The sequence below is a fragment of the Nomascus leucogenys genome, chromosome 4, assembly GCF_006542625.1.
Source record: "Nomascus leucogenys isolate Asia chromosome 4, Asia_NLE_v1, whole genome shotgun sequence".
NCBI lineage: Eukaryota > Metazoa > Chordata > Mammalia > Primates > Hylobatidae > Nomascus > Nomascus leucogenys.
In genome coordinates this window covers 10,225,505-10,244,997 of record NC_044384.1, presented here as the reverse complement: position 1 = coordinate 10,244,997, position 19,493 = coordinate 10,225,505, and the positions used below count along the sequence as shown (strand labels likewise).

The following is a 19,493-nucleotide window of genomic DNA, read 5'->3' as shown; positions in this document are numbered from 1 at the left end:
CAGGATGTCACACTTGCTACCCTGCAGATGTCTTTCCCTCTCCGCCCCAGGCATCTCCCTCACTCCTCCTAGACTCCTCCAACACACACTCATACACTCACAAAATATGAGTATGAATGCACACTCACACACACTCATCAAAACTGCTGTGTGCACACACACCCACACATTAGAAACACACTGCTATGCACACTCACACCTACATACTCGCACACACTGATACACATGCACACTCACTCACTAACACACACATCATCATTTTCTCTCTGCTTGCCCTGATACTTTCACTCTGCTGAGCCTTTGACACAGTTCCTCAGTTTCTGCCTAGTTAGGCTAGCAGCCTTCCAGAGCACCATACACTAAACCCACCTGCCCATCCCACTAGACTCTATGATTATTGAGAGCAGAAATGGTGTGTTTTTCATATAATCTCCTAGCACAGTGCCTGGCATATGGAGAGTTCACAATAAATATTTGTTAAAGGAATGAGCCCTGAATTGTAAGAATCTCTCTTCCTCTCTCTCTCTTTGAAATAGTTTACATTTCAGTCTTTAGTGTGACAGTATGTACTCTACTTTTATTATTCTTGCTACTCCCAGTCTTATATGCTACTACACTACCAAAATGCTGAAGCACTGTCTGCCAAAGACATCTTTATCTGCTGGTAGGAGCCCATGAATACCTCTCATTGCTGTGATGGGAGACTTCTTTGTTCCAGCACTTACAGAAATTCTGCATTTAGTTCTGCTTGAAAGAGTCCACTCCAGTTTCATAGAAGCCTTTTACTGTATGCTTGCTTTCTTTGTCTCATTAAACCCTAGGACAAAAGACTTAACACAAAGAAGGAGTGAATTATATATTTCTTAAATGTCTGGGCATGCACCGACTTACTGCTTAAAGAGAATATTGGCACCAAGGTGCTTTGGCATATTTAACGTTCTAATTTTTACTCCCAAATAGCACATTAGATATTTTCATCTTTATCTGTAGAGAACTGGAAATACTATTACGTAGAATAATGCAAAAAAGATTTTAATTGCGTGTGACTTTACATTATTTTTACATCGTGGAGTCTTGTGAAAAATTTAAAACATTAAAAATTTAAAAGAAAAACATACCTAATGTTAAATGATGAATTAATGCGTGCAGCACGCCAACATGGCACATGTATACATATGTAACAAACCTGCACATTGTGCACATGTATCCTAAAACTTAAAGTATAATAAAAAATTAAAAAATTAAAGAAAAAGAATAATCGTAGTGTCTCCCTTGACAGAAATTTCAAACATTTCTTGATACATAGCATGTACATTGGTTTAACCTATAATATTTTGGTTGACTGTTAGAAAATATTTTAAATCTTTTATACATTTTATAAATACTTATACATCTAAATAAAAGTATGTTCAATATATGCTTTTGTTGCTCCTATAAAATTTTTCTATGAAGTCTGGCATTTGCTTCCTAGAAGAAAAAAGGTTTTTTGGGGTTTTTTGTTTTTTGTTTTTGTTATTTTTAGTAAGCCATAGCCTCAGCAAATGGTGCACTTATTATATTGGTAGCCTTGTGGTTGGACAGGATTATTTTCTAGGTTCTTCAGGAAATGCCTGAGCAGCTAATCCCAGGCCTCTGACTCCACCCAAGTGAGGGAGCCAGGCCCTCTTGAAAATCTTCCTGATCCTTGACATAGTTTGATAGTGTGCCTTACACCAGTGAGGGGATGGTCCCTGATACATGCAAACTGTACTTTCATAAATAAAAATGCTTTTCGTGATGGGAGCATTGGAACTATTATTTTTATTAGAACAGGATCCCATGGGGAACTGCATGTTCTTTTTTCGTTATTTTTTAAAGTATGTCATGGTCTTGAAAAAACTAAAAATAAATGACAAATTTGTCTTCACGTCTCATTGATGAAACTTATTTTTGCCGCAAAGGCAGCGTGACTAAGCTCAGAAAGAAAACATTACCCAAATTTGATGGTGTTGACCATCAAGGAGAGCCCAGCGTTGGTATTCAGATCCCTAAAGTCAAGAAAACCTGTCACAGATAACTTTTCATGGGGCGTTTAAAATGCCAAGGCAAAGGGTGAGGTGTCATCCACAGAGAACAAGAGATTTACAGAGAATCCATATTAAACTGTTCTAGTACAGATTTACACTATATGGAAAAGTCAGAAACTTCTCTGGGCAGACGTCAATGGAAAGTTCTTATCCAATTTCTGTACAGTGATATTGGAGTTTGGCCTAAAATATTAAATCTGAGACCCCTTTTCAAATTTCTGCAAAGTAAAATAGCTGGAAGACTTGGTTGATTTCCAATTCTGTTTTGACGCGGACCAATGATTTGAGACACAGATACGATCCTAACCCTTGGCTACCTCACTCGCACAGGGCTTACCCCGAAGTCAAATTCACTTACGTTTATGAAAGCCTGTGAAAACTTTAGATATGACAGGATTTTGTGTTGATGTAACACATTCTAATGTTTTAAGCAAGAGGAACATGTGATTATAAAGAAATTGGGAGATAATAGAAAAAAAAAGCAATGATCTAATCAACGTCTTAGGTAATTGGCATTTTCGAAAGAGAAGAGATACTTTTAAGATTCTACCCCAATTTTTTTTTAAAAAAAGAATGGCCTAATTTGTATTGTTTACAAAGAAAAATGATCACATTCTAGAGCTGATTTATGATCCATTACAATTCAGAATGACTTGGGGATCAGGTCTTCAACTCATACAAATCTAAGTCACTTTCAGGGAAACGTTCATTTGTTTAATCTAACCTGACATTTTTTCAACTATTTACTTATATATTTTTTATTTTATATTTAGTTACTTAATTTACATTGACATAAAATTAAACGTATTTATCGTGTAAAGCATGTTTTGAAGTATATATATATGTATGTATATATATATTAAATATGTGTGTGGGGGGGGTAACTAAACCTGGCTAATTTATTATGTTAAGTAAATTTTCCTCCCTAAATAAAATCAATCTAAACTATGCTATATAAGAAACAAATATTCTCAGACTATTATTTGTAAATAAGGTAAAGTACTACAAATAAGATAAACCACTTAAAAATATAATGTCAAAGAGTAGGAAATCATTTTTGGGACTTATTTTCACTTCCTAATTACAGTTTTTGGTTGTTTTTTAAAGGCAGGTTTTTAACTCTTGCCAGTCACCTGGGAAAACTGTTCAGGGAATATTCTTCTTCCATCATTCCTAGGCAGCATTGCTTGACTGGTGATGTTGTGGTTACTTTCAGAGCTGGAGGCCGAGGAGTGGTGCAAGCACCTCTGCATGGAGTGTCTGGGGACCAGGCTCAATGACATCAGCCTTGGGGAGCCTGACCTTCTGGCGGCAGGAGTGCAGCGGGAACAGAACGGTAGGTGTAAGATTGCCTTCCATCACTTCAGAATACCCTTGTAATTGTAGAACTTTGAAACTGGAAAGGATCTCAGAAATGTTTCAGACCAATCATATTTTTTACATCAAAGAGGCCGAGTGCAGTGGCGCACACCTGTAATCCCTGCATTTTGAGAGCCCGAGGGTGACCCATCCCTTGAGGCTAGGAGTTCGAGACAAGCCTGGGCAACATGGTAAAACCTCATCTCTACTAAAAATACAAAAATTAGCTGGGTGTGGTGGCCCGCGCCTGTAGTCCCAGCTTCTTGGGAGGGTGGAGCACGAGAATTGCTTGAACCTGGGAGGCAGAGGTTGCAATGAGGCAAGATCACGCCACTGCCCTCCAGCCTGGACAACAGAGTGAGACCCTGTCTCAGAAACATACATGTAAAATAAACTGAACAGTTCAAGTTATTAAGGAACTTTCCCACAGTGGTGTAACAACTGGAGAAAATGCTAAGGTACAACCCAGGTCTCCTGGCTTCTTGTCGGTGACATTGCGTTTTATCCTAACAACTAATAGGTTAACTTGTTCTAGAGAGGCTTTTGAATGGCTAGCATCCCTCCAGTTTCTTCTTTGAGACTTATTACAGATTTAGAGTCTATATTAACAGATTTGGCTTATCAGGTTATCGGTAGTTTTTAGGACATTTGGCTAATATTACAAGGAGGAAAGTAGTGAGTAAAATCTCAGGGTTTCACAAAACTGCGGTTTTTGTTTCTAATGGTGTTTACTTAATACACTGTTCTCTAGTTTAACAAGCATTTCTAATGTCTCATAAGGATTTATGCTGCATGTTCTTGACTAGCAACTCTAAATAACAGAATTGGAGTATTATTCAGCCTGTCAATATTCATTGATTGTGAGCTCAGTTTTAAAAATATTATCACCACCACCAGGTGATTGAATAGTGTGAAAATAGAAACTTTTTAGTGTTGCTAAGGTTTGATGATCAGTGTTTTGAAAGGTTGAAGGATATTGAGGAAACTTGACACTATTTATTAAGAAGAAATTCTGGGCCAGGCATGGTGGCTCACACCTGTAATCCCAGCACTTTAGGAGGCAGTGGTAGGTGGATTGCTTGAGCTCAGCAGTTCAAGACCAGCTTGCACAACATGGTGAAAACCTGTCTCTACAAATTACAAAGATTAGCAGGCTATGGTGGCGTGTGCCTATAGTTCCAGCTACTCGGGAGGCTGAGGTGGGAGGATCGCTTGAGCCTGGGAGGCGGAGGTTGCAATGAGCCAAGATTGGGCCACTGTAATCCAGCCTGGGTGACAGAGTGAGGCCATATCCCAAAAAAAGAAAAAGGAAAGAAATTCTTGAATTATCTGTGCGTCATAAACTAAACAGCATAGGTAAAAGAGCACATGATAGCACATGATGATTATAATCTCATCATTACTAATAAGAATACTGTCAACAGCCATTGCTAGCTCATTGCTAGCCCATTGTAGCACTATTTTTTATTTGTTGCTAAAATGAAAAAAGTTTTTTTCTGCTCATTGATCATGAGCATATATAAGTTCCAAATATTGCTTCCATTTGAGTTTTTAGAAAGTCACAAATCATTTCTGTAGCTCTTTATCTAGCTTCTGGTTTATATTCCAGTTCCTTTCCCACACTATCTCAAATTTCATCTCTGATTTGTTTTCTGAGAGCAGTGCTAAGCACAGAGTTCATAATCATGCTGCTTAAAATGTATGCTCTCCATTCACAGTTTAAGAAAAGGAAACACCCCTTACTGATAAAAATTTGTCAAGTACTACATAAAGGAAATATGAAAAAAGTGAATAAATTAAGCTTGTAAATAGAAATACTGTGCCTCTTGTAGCATGGACTGTACGCTTTTTACTTTGAAGATTTGGAGATATATATGGTTTCCATCCAAATGTATAATGTACTTCTTTGGTTTATCATAATTTTATTTCTAATTTGATAATAAGTTCAAAGTAATTTGTCTAGAACATAAAGAGAAATTTTTAATATAGGTTTATTTTAGAATAGGACAAACAGAATAAAATGCCAAAGCTACATAAAAAGCAGGAGATTTACACACACACACACACACAACACACATACACACACAAGTCAAAATAAAGAGGAGAAAAAATAATTCCTGTGTATACTTTACAGTGGACCTGAAATTATATCACCAATGCTATAAATGCTTTTCTTAATTATGTTTAATAATCCTAACTTCAAACAAAAGGATATATGTGCTTTAAAAATATAGTTAACAAATCTATGAGTAATTATTTAGCTGGAAAAGGTAATACTGGGTTTACTTAAATGGCCCACAAAGATACACGATATCCTATAAAGAAATTTGCAACTTTAGTACACATGCTGGGCGACGGACACATACTCACTAAGACTCTTCAATGTTTAGCATTAAAAGAAAATTCCTGGATGGGGAGGATTTCCTGTCCCTGGGAATCTCCTTCCCCTTGAAAGAAGTTCCTTATTTGACTGCCAAGGCCCTGGATACAGCCATTGCTCAGGGTTCGTCAAGTCTGCACCCCCTCTTTAAAGAGCTTCCATAACTTTTGATGATATCCCTTTTCTGTGTTCCTCTTGGCCCACTCAGAGCCAGCTAGAACTTTTTGAAATTGATATTAACATGTTAGGAGAATAATAAAAGGAATAAACATGGAGGCAATATCAAGATTTCAGACTCTACTCTTGCTAGCTCAGTAATCTAGCATATATACACAGAGAACTATACACACACAGAGAATGGCACAATTTCTTAGATGTATACCCCAATTTTCTCACTTTCTAATCAACAGACTTCCCCCATACTTATGATAATTCCAATTTAGAATGCTCTCTCAAAAAGTTACCAGTAGGCTATAATACCTCATAGTAAAGACCAAGATATCTCATCCATCAGCTTGGACCCTCCCACCCAGGTCTTGGAGTAGATAGCTACTTCTTAGACAATATACTCGCTTATTTTACTTAAATGTGTAGGGAAAGCACTTTAGCTAACTAAAGTCTTTAAAAATAACATTGACTTTTAAAGCTGTCATTTCACTGACTCTCAATCACTCTTCCAGACTCTTCAAGCATAATACCTTGTAAAATAAAATCATTAACTTCCTAATACATGGTTGAAGTCACTAATATATAGAGATTGAATAATTTTTTATCAAAGAATTAGCATGATAGATTTTTTATTAAGACATTTTAGTATTAAATTATATAACAATCTTCATCAGAAACATGATTTTATTATTTTGTCAATAATGTGCTTGGATTAGTTTGAACTTTTTCTACTAAGAGATAGGTATGTGTGCAGAATTACTGTAATTGATTACATTAATGTGGTTTGTGGTGATCTTGCAGTATCCTATCATTAAATAAAGTCACACCGCTTAGTCTTTACCGCAGCATTTTTTTTGACATTCAAAATTGCTACTTCTCTTCTTGTGCTTTCCTGCCTCTTCAGACAGCCTGGTCTTATTTACCCTGAGACTAGCTAAGAAGAGACATTTATGCAAATACTTTTTAAAGGTGAAAGATAATGTGTGTTGCTGAGATAAAAGTGGTTATTGATTAAATTCTTTGCTGTAATCATCTTTATCTACTGCTGTCAGCTGTTTTCATATCGACCCAGAATCCCACATGGTATGGGGAAAGTTATATGAACACAAGTTCACATGCACACGTGCACAAACACACACACACACACAGAGGAAAATGTGTTCTGATTTCAGATGACACTGCCACAGAAAAGTGCATACTTGGTAGACATTTCAAAGTTTAAATTCTTAAAATTTCCAGGATCTCCAGGTCTTTCAGTAGTATTTAAGATAGCCTATACTGACCGTACAAAATATTAATATATGGCGTTACGGTTATTTGTAAAGGATTCACAACACAAAATAGCAATTGTGGAAAACAAATGTTGCTTATTCATCATGAATAGCAATAGTGAACATCATAACCAAGAAGCAATTCACTTGTAGGAAATTCCTGCAAATGCAGTTGGAAATGGACACAAAGGATGGGTCCAGTTTGCTACTGATGCGAGAGATCTCCATCTGGAACAAAAATAGTGGAACCGCAGACTTTGCCATCTGGTTTATTCAGAGTCAGATTGAAGGGTTTGCCTTTCTCTGGGACCCAGTGTCTCTGCTTATGAGTGGGCTAGGATCGGCATACATTTCTTCTTTTAGCCTAATTACTTGTCTCGGAACCAAAGCAATATGCTAGTGTTGTTTCTAAATTATTACCTGGATTGCCATGGTAAACATGCTTCCTACATTCAACTCAGATACCCCTGAATGTCATTCATTCATTCCTGACCCATCAAACATTGTGAGGACCTATGATATGTAAGAACTAAACAAGAAATGTAAAATTGAACAAAGTATGGTTACTTCTTAGAAGCTCACAAAGTAGTAAAGGAGACAAACATAAACAAAATGTATCAATTAATGTTTTGTAAAATAATGCTGTGTTACCAGTCAACAAAAATCTCAGTAGTACAGACCTATAAGTAGATCTTCATTGTTCAGGCACAGGTAAAAAGGCTAAAGTTGTGCTGAGTTAGACTGGGTTGTGCTGAGACTGGCTCCAAGCTGCAGACAATGCCAGTGTTTATTTCATCTGTCTCTCAACCTGCTTACACTTGCAACTTCCCAAAGCACACTTCTCAAAACAAAAGATAACAGTAATGCATGATAGTATGCCCAGATTTGCAACACAATTTAAGCCTTTGCATATTTCATGTCCACTAACATTCCATCGGCCAAGGCAAGTCCTATTGCCAAGCCCAAAGTCAAGAAGCACAGTACACCCCATCTCTGAGGCCACAATAGGAGTTAGAATGTATGATATATGGAAAGGAAGTGAACAGCTGATACAAAAAAAAGGATACAATCTACCATCTCAAGTATAATAAAATATATGCCAAAATAAAAACAAAAGGAAACTACTGTGGTAGAGGTGAGATTAATTCTAATCAAAGTAGCCTGCGCTTTTCTTTTTATAATTATTTTTTATTCCTCTAAATTAGCTTTCTCAATCAGGCAAGTCTGAAACTCTTGATGTCCATCAATGATTAAAGCCAATATTAGCAGCACCTTACTCATATGGAAAATAACCAGTTAATGACAAAACAATGGCAACAGTAACAATAGGCCTCTCTCTGTTTTGAGGATTTTGCCCCAATCTTAATAAGGATCTGGGGTAAACCATATTCACTTATATACATATTCTTTATAACCAAACAAAAGAGTCTTCCAGGGCGATAATTTTGTCTATGGGATGACACTGAGCAAAACCAACTTTTGCATCAGGAAAAAAAAAAACTCAAGCATACTCACGTCTGAGTTTCTAAAATGCCACTCATATGCTCTAGCCTTGCCCAAAGTGAGTTCCTGAAAATACTACTCTGACAATGATGATGACCTGCTCTCTGCAGTGAGGGCATCAATCGGTTGAACTTAATACTGTATCACAATTGTGTGCCTTCCAAAAACATATGTTGAAGTCCTAACCCTCTATAACTTAGAATGTGAATTTATTTGGAAATAGTTTCTTTGTAAAGGCAGTCAAGTTAAAATGAGGTAATTGGGGTTGGCCATAATCCAGTGACAGCTAATATGTCACTGTAAAGTGGGGAGGTTTGGACTCAGAGATAGATATGGACAAGTGAAGATGATGTGAAGATGCACAAGATGGCGGCCATGTGGCTGGAGTGATGACGCGTCCACAAGCCAAGGAACATCAAGCATTGCCCGCTAACACCAGAAGCTAGAAAAAGCAAGAAAGGATTCTCCTGTTGAGCAGCCAGAGAGAGGATGGCCCTGCCAGCACTGTGACTACAAATTTCTAGCCTCCAGAACTATGAGAGGATATATTTCTGTTATTTTAAGCCAACCAATTGTTGGTACTTTGTTATGATAGCCCTAAGAAACAAACACCAGCCCTGTATGACAGTCACAATATACATTAGTAAAGCTGTTGAGAAGTCCCATAATAAATCTGTTTAACTTTGTATAACCCAACATTTCCCAAACTCACGTGACCTAGGTGCCTCCTTCTGCACATAACATGTATTCGTATCCCGTGGGACTTGTGTTCCATGGAACACATATTTACAAATGCTGATATAATCAGCAAAGGTTATTATCTACAGGGAAAGCTGAAAGGCAATGATTATGGAAGCAGCCCCTCTAGAAGAAATAAGATGACACTAATGGATGCAACACAAAGTCTTGAATGGACCATAGCAATTTTGCCTACCATTGTGTTGCATTATTTTACTTTTATTATTTGATTTATATAGATACCACATATAATTTTGAAAAATACAAATTATAACCACCACTTTTCTCACTTGGTCTTCAACATACACTACACCAGAAAAAGGTCAAAGCTGTATTTATTTCTCCCTATAGTTTGCCATAGATGCTTCAGGAAAGCAAAAGATGTTTTGTAGGGCTTCTCTTCTCACAATGTCAAATCTAAAAGATCAATTTGTCTGTGTCTAACTGTACTGTTATAAAGGAGATGTATGCATGAAGAAATATCTTGAAGCACCAAGCAGATGGCACCTGGCAGCTAAATCTATTGCTATTTCCACATAATAATAAAATAAATTTTGATGAATTTTAGTTCTGTGGTGGAGATGGAGTCACAATTTCTGAAGAGTTCTACAAATTTTGACAAGCATAAATCATGTTTTGTTTATTCGTGGTTTAATTGCATTATACAGATCTAAGGATGGGTCTACATGTGCAAACATCTGCTTTTTCAGTGTGGTTCAGCTTCTAAAGCTGCTAGAATTGAAGAGTGACCACTGCAATAATCGTCTATTATAGAAATTTTGGAGATAAGATTATAAAGAACAGAATGATCCTGAAATGTCTCATCTTCTGTGTAATATCTGGCTCTATTTAGTTCCTTTAGCACTTCAAGTAACTATTAAGAAAAAAACAAAGCAGACTGTTTGAACAATGGGATGAATCTAGATTCCAAATTGATATGAAACTCTCCATAATAAATCCCAAGCATTAGTTCAGTTTTTCTAATACCAGATTATTGAGGACTTACTCATCAACACTTAATATTAGACCAATGTCTCTGGTCTTTTGCCTAAATACCATTTAGCAGTTTTGGATTCTTACTAAAGTTTCATGTTTTAATTGGTATGTAAAAAGTGTTAAAGAATGTAGAATTGGGCTGGGCATGGTGGCTCACACCTGTAATCCCAGCACTTTGGGAGGCTGAGACAGGAGGATCACCTGAGGCCAGGAGTTCAAGACCAGCCTGGCCAACATGGAGAAACTCACCCTGTCTCTACTAAAAATTCAAAAATTAGCTGGGCGTAGTGACAGGTGACGGTAATCCCAGCTACTCTGGAGTCTGAGGGAGGAGCATCACTGCCTCAAGAGGTGGAGGTTGCAGTGAGCCGAGATTGTACCATTGCACTCCAGCCCGGGCGACAAGAGTGAAACTCTGTCTCAAAAAAAAAAAAAAAAAAGAATATAGAATTGGACTCTCTTGTTGTCTCTGTATTGTGGCCACAGAGCTGTGGATAGTGGGTGAAAAGAACCAAGAAATGTTAAGAGAGACGTAAAGATAATTCATTGAAAGTCTTTTATAGGAGAAGCGCAGAGAGGAGGGGGCAGGCATTTACCCCCTCAAGCCCCATGAAAGAGGAAGGGCAAGAGCACTACTTGTAGAATTTGGTTGTTTGTCAGGAGGACAGACTGGCTTCTCACCTCACCCTTGCTGGTAGAACTGTAGAATCAAGTAGTGCTACCCAAGCTGGTACCTGGGCAGTGTGCAAGAGAGTTTAGGGAAGAACCTGAGTTTGGGGAACTAGTGGTTTCAGTTTTCACCATGGTGAACCTGAGATCAGGAGGCAAGATGGGTCTGAGGCTGTTTATGATAGCCAAACAAGGAGAATAGGTCAGCAACTGGACAAGATACACTGCCACATTCGGTGGGACAAGTGCACACCTTATAGTTAGCTGAGCTTGATTGATCTTGAAAAGACCCACACCAGGACAACTCTTGCCTGTGAGAAGGAGCTCCAGCAGAAGGATGATAAAGGTGGAATGCAGAAAATAGAAGCTAAGGGTAGTAGGCTCCATGCCTAATCAAGGCCCCTCCCCTTCAGGGAACAGGGGAGATATCTGAGGTGTTGGGATGGTTCTAAGGTGTTGGGATGGTTCTTAGGAACATAACATATGCCTCAAAGAGAGAGGTAGCATTTGAATACATCTTGTCATTAAGAATTCAAAAATAAAGAAGAACTTTCAATAGTAACAACTATTTAGAAGGAATTTACCCCCTTTTCTTTTCATTATTCTTACCCTGGAGAAGTCAAAAGCAAAAGAAAGGGGGGGCGGGGGGAGTCACTGTGGAAAGACAGTGATGGAACAAGCAGGAAACGGCATATTCTATCTTTCTCATTCTCATTGCTGGACTCTCAGTAATAGACTTGACCTGAAAGAAGAGGAGAAACTTCCATTTATTTGAGACTTTAAAATTATCGGTTACACCAGTCATCTCATCTGAGACATGAAGTTGACAATATCCTTATGGGCAATAGTGAATTAAACACTAATCTCTGCCTGAGATAACCGCCAGAAGAGGAAATTTCATAGTTGTGTGAGAGCAGGGTTGGAAGAAAAACCATTTTCCTAAATTGCACCCTACTAAATCTGGGTCTTTTAATGAATTAGCTACAGTAACAGATTTAACCTAAACAATGTCTTCCATAAATACTGGGTTTTTTATCATGTGTTATTTTGAAACAAATTTGAAGCCTCCTGCCATCAGAGAATCTCAGTTAAATCTTTAAAGTTATTTTGACCAGTTGGTTGTATATAGAAGTGAGTCTTAACTTTATGGAATCACTCGTTAATAGAAACAATGAAGTGAAATTCTCCTATTTAGGGTTGACATTTGCCATTTATGTTCAGATAGGCCCAGGCCATCCAAGTTTTGCCTGTGACTCTAGTTATGTACACTTATGGGAAAAACAATAGATGGATATAAACTACAGCAGAATGAAAAAAATCTGTAAACAAATTATCCAATACTTACAGCTATTTTAAATCATTATATAACCAGTTTACAGCTACTGTATACATTTTTGTAAGTATTAATTTTATGTTAGTTAATAATGCCTAGATATTTTAATTAATAAATTTTAACAAATATTTAAGCCTCATGAGGGATAAAGGTTCAATTTTACACAAGGAATTGTTTACAGCCTAAATCATTGTGTCACCAACGATCTAAATCAAGAATGCCTTTCCTTTTGTACAGTTTCTTCTTTTGAGCCATTTTGGGCTTTTAAGAGGAAGACAAGCTAAAAGTATAAGGAGTTCACATTTACTTACTTAGCTGAAGATATTGTTAGATTTAACTCCTCTCTGTGGAAAACCTAATGAGTTAATATTTATACATCTCTTGGTTTCTGAATATTTAGGTATAATACTTTGTTCCATGTTCCATTGTTTTCTTTTGACCCAACCTTCAAACCCATGACTTCTGAAGCAGAGGAAGACATAGAATACAGTGGATAAAAGTCTTCTTTGAAGAAAAAAAAAAAAAAAAAGAATCTATTGGCTTCCAGTAGACATTTTTCAAATTTCTTCTAACATACAAAAATGCATTTCATGTGTATGCAGTCACAATACACTGAATATTCACCATGTGCTAGATGCACAGTTATTTGATACATAAATTCCAAAAGCCTCTTTATATATATATATATTTCTACTTGGTATAAGGGAAATTTAGCTGAACAGATATGTCTGTTTTCCTGTACGGTTCTCCATTAAACGTAGTTTTCCATCTGTATTCTTACAAAAGGGAAATTATCAAGGGGTTGTTTGAAGGACTTGTCACCCGTTTGTTTTCTGTGTGTTACTTCTTCTCAGAAACCCCCGTCTCTGATCCTTTGCTTCTCCAAGCAACTGCAAGATCCACTTACCTCCACCTGCCAGTCTCAGACTCACAGCTATACTTGGATTTGTTCCTGCATAAAATAGATCTATTTAGGTCGGGCGCAGTCATTCACACCTGTAATCTCAGCACTTTAGGAGGCTGAAGAGGGCGGACCACGAGGTCAGGAGATCAAGACCATCCTAGCTAACGCAGTGAAACCCCGTCTCTACTAAAAATACAAAAAATTAGCCGGGCGTGGTGGTGGGCGCCTGCAGTCCCAGCTGCTGGGGAGGCTGAGGCAGAAGAATGGCGTGAACCTGGGAGGCAGAGCTTGCAGTGAGCTGAGATCGCACCACTGCACTCCAGCCTGGGTGACAGAGTGAGATTCCGTCTCAAAAAAAAAAAAAAAAAATTGATCTATTTACAAACTCACTGGCTGACAGGGAAGATTTCAATTCTTCTCGGCACTGATGACCCATTCAGTCCCCTCTCATTCCATCTAGAGCCTTGCTGCCCCTTTTCCTTGAGTGCAGTCACCCTGTCTTGCCAGACCTTGATCTATTCAATTCGTCTAAGCCTTGTTTTGTAGCCCCGTCTAGATTCTTTTTGTAGTTGCAGCCTTACCCCTGTATCTCAGGCCTTCTCTGGGCATGGCCTATTCCTTTGGACCTCATCATTCAGCCCTAGTGAAAAAGATGCCCTTGTAAACATAATTGCAGATTCAATACTAGCATCTTTGTTGGATGCAATATTTATATTATTATAATAAAATTATATACTTTATTATAGTATAATTATATATTTATAATATTTAATAAATATTCCACCCTTGGTTTTTGTTTTAACCATTTAAAATAAAATTATACTTTCTCACATATTAGCTAATATGGGACTCTAAATTTTACCAACATACAAATTCACGGGCAATGCGTTTGGGACCTTTGAACTCTGTAGTTTTAAATCTTATATGAATGAACACATTTTGATTTGGTATTTGTTTCTACATAACCTTTTCAAAAATTTGTTTTTCTATACATTCAGCAGTCTTCACAGATTAGCAGCATATTTATGTTTTAGGATATTATTATCATTATTTAGAAAATTAATTTCCTTTTCAGTACTTTTGGGTATTTGGGAATGGGTTTAGTTTTCTTTAATAATGTTTTATTGTTGTTGTCAATCATCTGATAAATAGTTGGAATACACATATCTTGAAAAATATAAACCATCTTCCATATATCTTTCTTTCTATGCTCCTGTCTCTTCTTTTGTTCCAATTAGCATAAGAACTCTTTCTTACAAAATCAGACATGAATCAGTTGAGATGGGATTAATTTATTTGGGCAGATATTAGATAACACTTTTGAAAAAAACAAGTGCTCTTTTGTTCTGCTGGTACATGGCATCATTTTCCAAAGTCATTCCTCATGATTTCTCTAATATTGCTACTTCCCTGGCAATATTTTAAAGTGAGTTTCACAAATCAACAGTTCTCAAAGTGTGGTCTGCAGAGCAGCAGTGTCAACATCTCTTAGGAATAAACAGAAAATGTAAATTATCTGGCTCCAACCCAGCCCTATTGTATCAGAAATGATAAGATTGGAGGGGGCCCAGCATTCTGTGTTTCAACAAAGCCTCCAGGTAATTTTAGCACACTGAAGTCTGAAAAACCAATGGTATAGGAAATAAAAACCAAACATGGGTTCTTAAATTTAAAAAGCAGCATAATTAGAGAGTGATTTTAAATGCCTGCTTGATAGAATTGTTTCACCAAGATAAAACATTTTTTAAAAATCATTTTAATGGAGCCAATTTTAACCACTCCATTTTGAAATGGTCTTTCTAGCAAAGCCTTAACAAGTTTTTCAGTAAAACGAAGTATATTATGCTACTAAGAGAATACACTGATATATTCATTGAAAAGGCAGAAAGCTTCCTTCCTCATTATAATGGAATTCGGTTAAGTATAGTTAGGTAACATAATGTGCTGCCTTCATCTTTTTGTGCCTAGTTTTCTGCTGGATTAAATTTGTTCACTTTTTAATTGAATCGAAATTCTTAGAAATTAGCCATTAGGAGAGAATAGATTTTGAATATTTGAAAATTGAAAATATAAATATAATCTTAGTATAATTTCTTTCTAAAGTTGCAAGAAATAGCATCCAAAGGAAGACTGGAGGGTTCTAAACCACAACAAGAAGGGTCGACTTGAGTTGCTGGGTTAAAAAGTATGTGAGGACAGGGAAAGCAGAAGGCAGGCAAGAGGGTAGGGGCACCACGGGTAAATTTCACCTGCTTGTATTGACTAGAGATGGCCCTGGAAAAACTCCCTTAGGGGAAGTTGTCCAATTACGTTTTTTTAAATGGGCCTTGATGATATACATAGAGACAGAGACAGTGACAGAGAGAGAGATACGTAGAGCCCTATATCATGTGAATCTTATTAAATTTACTTTTTTTCGGCTTTCTCCAGTGTCCAGTGTGATGCTTGTACTCTCTCCTTGCTTATTTTTCCTAAGCTCTGTCTGCTAACATTTGAGCACACGAACATTTCAGCGAAAATGTAATGGTCCTTCTGGGTCCACTGTTAGAGGTCATGTTTCATGTACCATCCATTGGAAGGACACTCAATGTCAAGATCCTTTTTTTTTTTAAACATTCTATGTTTTTAACTATCAAACTATGGGCATGAATATCAAGCGTCAATACAGCCATAAGCAACAATAATACTGGTTAATGATGTTTACTTCAATATTTTGGAAGAAATGTTATTTAGTGGCATTTTGACAATTATTTTTTTGGTTGCTAATTCAGACTCTGGAATTGATGGAAAGGAAAGAATGTAAAGAAATGTTTTACTTTCCATTTCTATAACAATATTTTCTCTATGCACAACAGGTGCCACTGACATATGATTAATTCCAAATGTAGGAGCTGAACTTTATCCAAAGCTTCTTGGCCAAAGAAAAGAAGATTGATGTTCAGGCATTGTCTATATTCCTGTGTAAACCCTTTGGGTCCAAGTTTCATTTATAGTTTTATATGAGATCATGCCCTTTTGATTTACTACTAATCCCATTGGGGTGGGAATTATGATGGGAATGTGAGTGATGTGTTTAATGCTAAATGTTAATACTTCAGTTGGTTGCACATAAGAATTTTAAGCTATTGGGAATATGTATATATTTGGGCTTTTCATTGCAGATAATGAGGCAATGTTCTGTCTTCAGCTTTCAGCCATAGAATTGATTGCAATTTGTCATTTCTTAGGAAATGAATGTGAAATCCATATACATATTAGTTTCATGGGTCAATAACCTAAAAGACTGAATTATTAGATGAGCTATTGTCCAAAATATCAAGACACATGAGTATAAATATTGTCTTTATGGCTAGTAAATGTTAAGCTATCATGGTTATGTTAATTTGGAATTCAAATATTGTCTTTTTTGGCATCAGAGAATCCTTACTAAGTAAAATATCTGCCAGAGAAAAGAATCTTTCTATTATACAATTTCCACTCAGTACCAGCAAACATGTAGCATTTAAAATTATGTTGTTATGATGTATAATAGTACATTCCTAAACATATCAATCATTTTTCATCTGCAGCTGCACTATTTCATCTCTCAAAATAATTAATTCAACAGCACTGACTTTAAAGCACTATTCACAGTTAAATCCTAACCCACAGAGGTATATCTGCCGGTAATTCTTAAACTTTTTGTTATCGTGACTTTTTTTGTAATTCTTCAATTCTTGCATCTCGTAATTCATCATGGCATAGATGTATTTTATTCATACAGTTATCAAATATTTATTGGACACTTAATGTAAACCAAGGATATGGTGCTAGGAACTAGGGATACTTTATAGAGTATGTTGTAAGGCATACCAAGTTTTTTACTTCCTAGAACTTACAAGCTAATCTTATTTTTCAAAAAAAAAAAAACTATTTAATCCATCTAAATGAGAATCAAAGGCAGCAAAACTTTGCAATAGCCTTTAAGAAACACAGACAGTTACAAAGTATAGTTTGCAATGATTGCCTAATAATCATATTTTCAACCATAGGATATCCAAGAATGAAAAAAGTTAAGTATTTTTATTTTGCTTACCAAAGCAATGTCTTAAGTTCTGCGGAAGGCTGTAATGAATATCTGCAATTATCATATGCTAAATTTGACCATGACTACAATTTGTTTTGAGATACAAACTAAATTATTTTTGCAGTGCTTAAGTAGTTAGAGAGTCAGTCTGAGTGTGTATTAAATACTTCACATCAACAAAGGTGAAAATCAAATAAGATCTTGCCTAAGGAGAGCAAATAAGACATCCCTCGCTGGAATTGTATCTGTGATATCCACTTAGATTGTGTGAAGGAGCAGACCATAAGCACAATTTGGGCAGACTCCCTTCACTTTTGCCCTTATTTTTCCATTGTACAATTTAACTACTTAATCCTCACCATAGACAATACATGCAATGAAAAGTTGTGAAGTGAGTGAGTGAGTGAATTAATGATTCAGAACACTTTAATGAACTCCTTTTTCTCATACAAATTTGGAAATACGTAATGTTCTACAATGTTTATCCATATCACCAAGGGACGTGGTAATGTTTTGTGCAGTCTGTAGATAAACAAATTAATATCATATGGCCACAGACAGTCACACCGCTTTTCACTTAATCTTCTCCATTCTTCGTTTCTTCACAGAGCGATTCAACGTGTATCTTATGCCTACGCCAAATCTGGATATTTATGGTGAATGCACAATGCAGATCACTCATGAAAATATCTATCTCTGGGATATCCACAATGCCAAGGTCAAACTGGTGATGTGGCCTCTCAGCTCACTGAGGAGATATGGTCGGGACTCAACGTGGTTCACGTTTGAGTCAGGAAGGTAAGATCTAATGCAGTAGCCAAGTGCGAGAGTTGTATAACAGATTCCTGAAAGAAAGTTCTGTCCATCATTGCCCCCGGTGGGCACTGTTTTCATTCAGGGTAAAAGTTACCAAATACATAATTTCTTCAGATTCTTAATAACATGAATACAATTCTGTTAATTTTTTGGCAGGCTAATTACCCCATTCAAAATAATTTCAGTCTCTTACACTACCATCAAACTCGAGCTGGTTTTGTAATTATTTTAATAATGTAATATCTTTTGCAAGATTATTACAATACTATATTTTTGGTGTGCTTGTATGCAAAAGGATCTCCATAAAATTAAAGGCAGCATGTCCTTGCTTGCCTTGTTTTTGTGAGTGTTTTTTAATAAGCAAACAATACTTTTTAAAGTTTTAAATAAATTTAAATGTTGCTTTTAGGCAAATATGCTTTCTTGATCACAGCATATGGTTGGAATCCATAAGTGTCTGAAATGAATCCTTGCTTCACAATCATTATTAATAAACACAGATTTAGACATAAAGTACAACCAACCAAATCATTGTCTTTATGCTATGACCCCGTTGTGATATTGTCACACATCCAAGATATGACTTAGGTTTGGGGATTCTATATGAGAAGGAGATGTTTAATGCTTCCGTCTTCACCCAGGGGACATGATTTATCACATTCTTAAAATGAATTCATGGTCTTATAAGGCAATTATAGTGAGGTTTTATTGCGTGTGAGGTTTTATTGCGTTTGATGTAATATTTTTAAGTTTATAACTTTCTTCTTATAAAACTGCTGAATATTTACTCAATGTCACATTCTAATAATATCTATCTAGCCAGCTAGGGTAGGTCCCATGTCTCTTAAAATTTTAAGGAGAGAAAAAAAAACAAACCTGAGCTGGAGTAATTTTACCAGTCTGGGGCCCTTCTGCACTACGGTAATATTAAAGTCTCTACCGCACTGATTTCTCTGAAAAGCGTTAGATCCTGTGTTTACTTAGTAGTTATGAGCTTGTTCAACTATTTCTGTCTACCTAGATATTGAGAGTGTAATAGTGTAATCACATTCTGATAGCCATTGGGAAATACAAATTCTAATAAGAAAATGAATATTTTTAAGATATGCTTACTATTTTAAAAATTATGACTAAGAAAATGAGTTGACATGTTTTAGAGATTCACTGACCTAAAATCTATGATGCCCCTTATTTTTTTTTTTTACTGGCTTTAAAAAGGTAGTG

At 36.4% G+C, this 19,493-nt stretch overlaps 1 protein-coding gene across 1 annotated transcript in view; it reads left to right on the top strand.

Annotated features, from left to right (window-relative positions):
* The window catches only part of DOK6 (docking protein 6), a 433,588-nt gene that overhangs the window by 268,869 nt on the left and 145,226 nt on the right, over window positions 1-19,493 (top strand). Inside the window, exons 4-5 of the mRNA XM_003264328.3 lie at window positions 3,283-3,402; window positions 18,062-18,251. Coding sequence (XP_003264376.1) covers window positions 3,283-3,402; window positions 18,062-18,251 — 310 coding nt within the window. The remainder of the gene's footprint in view (window positions 1-3,282; window positions 3,403-18,061; window positions 18,252-19,493) is intronic.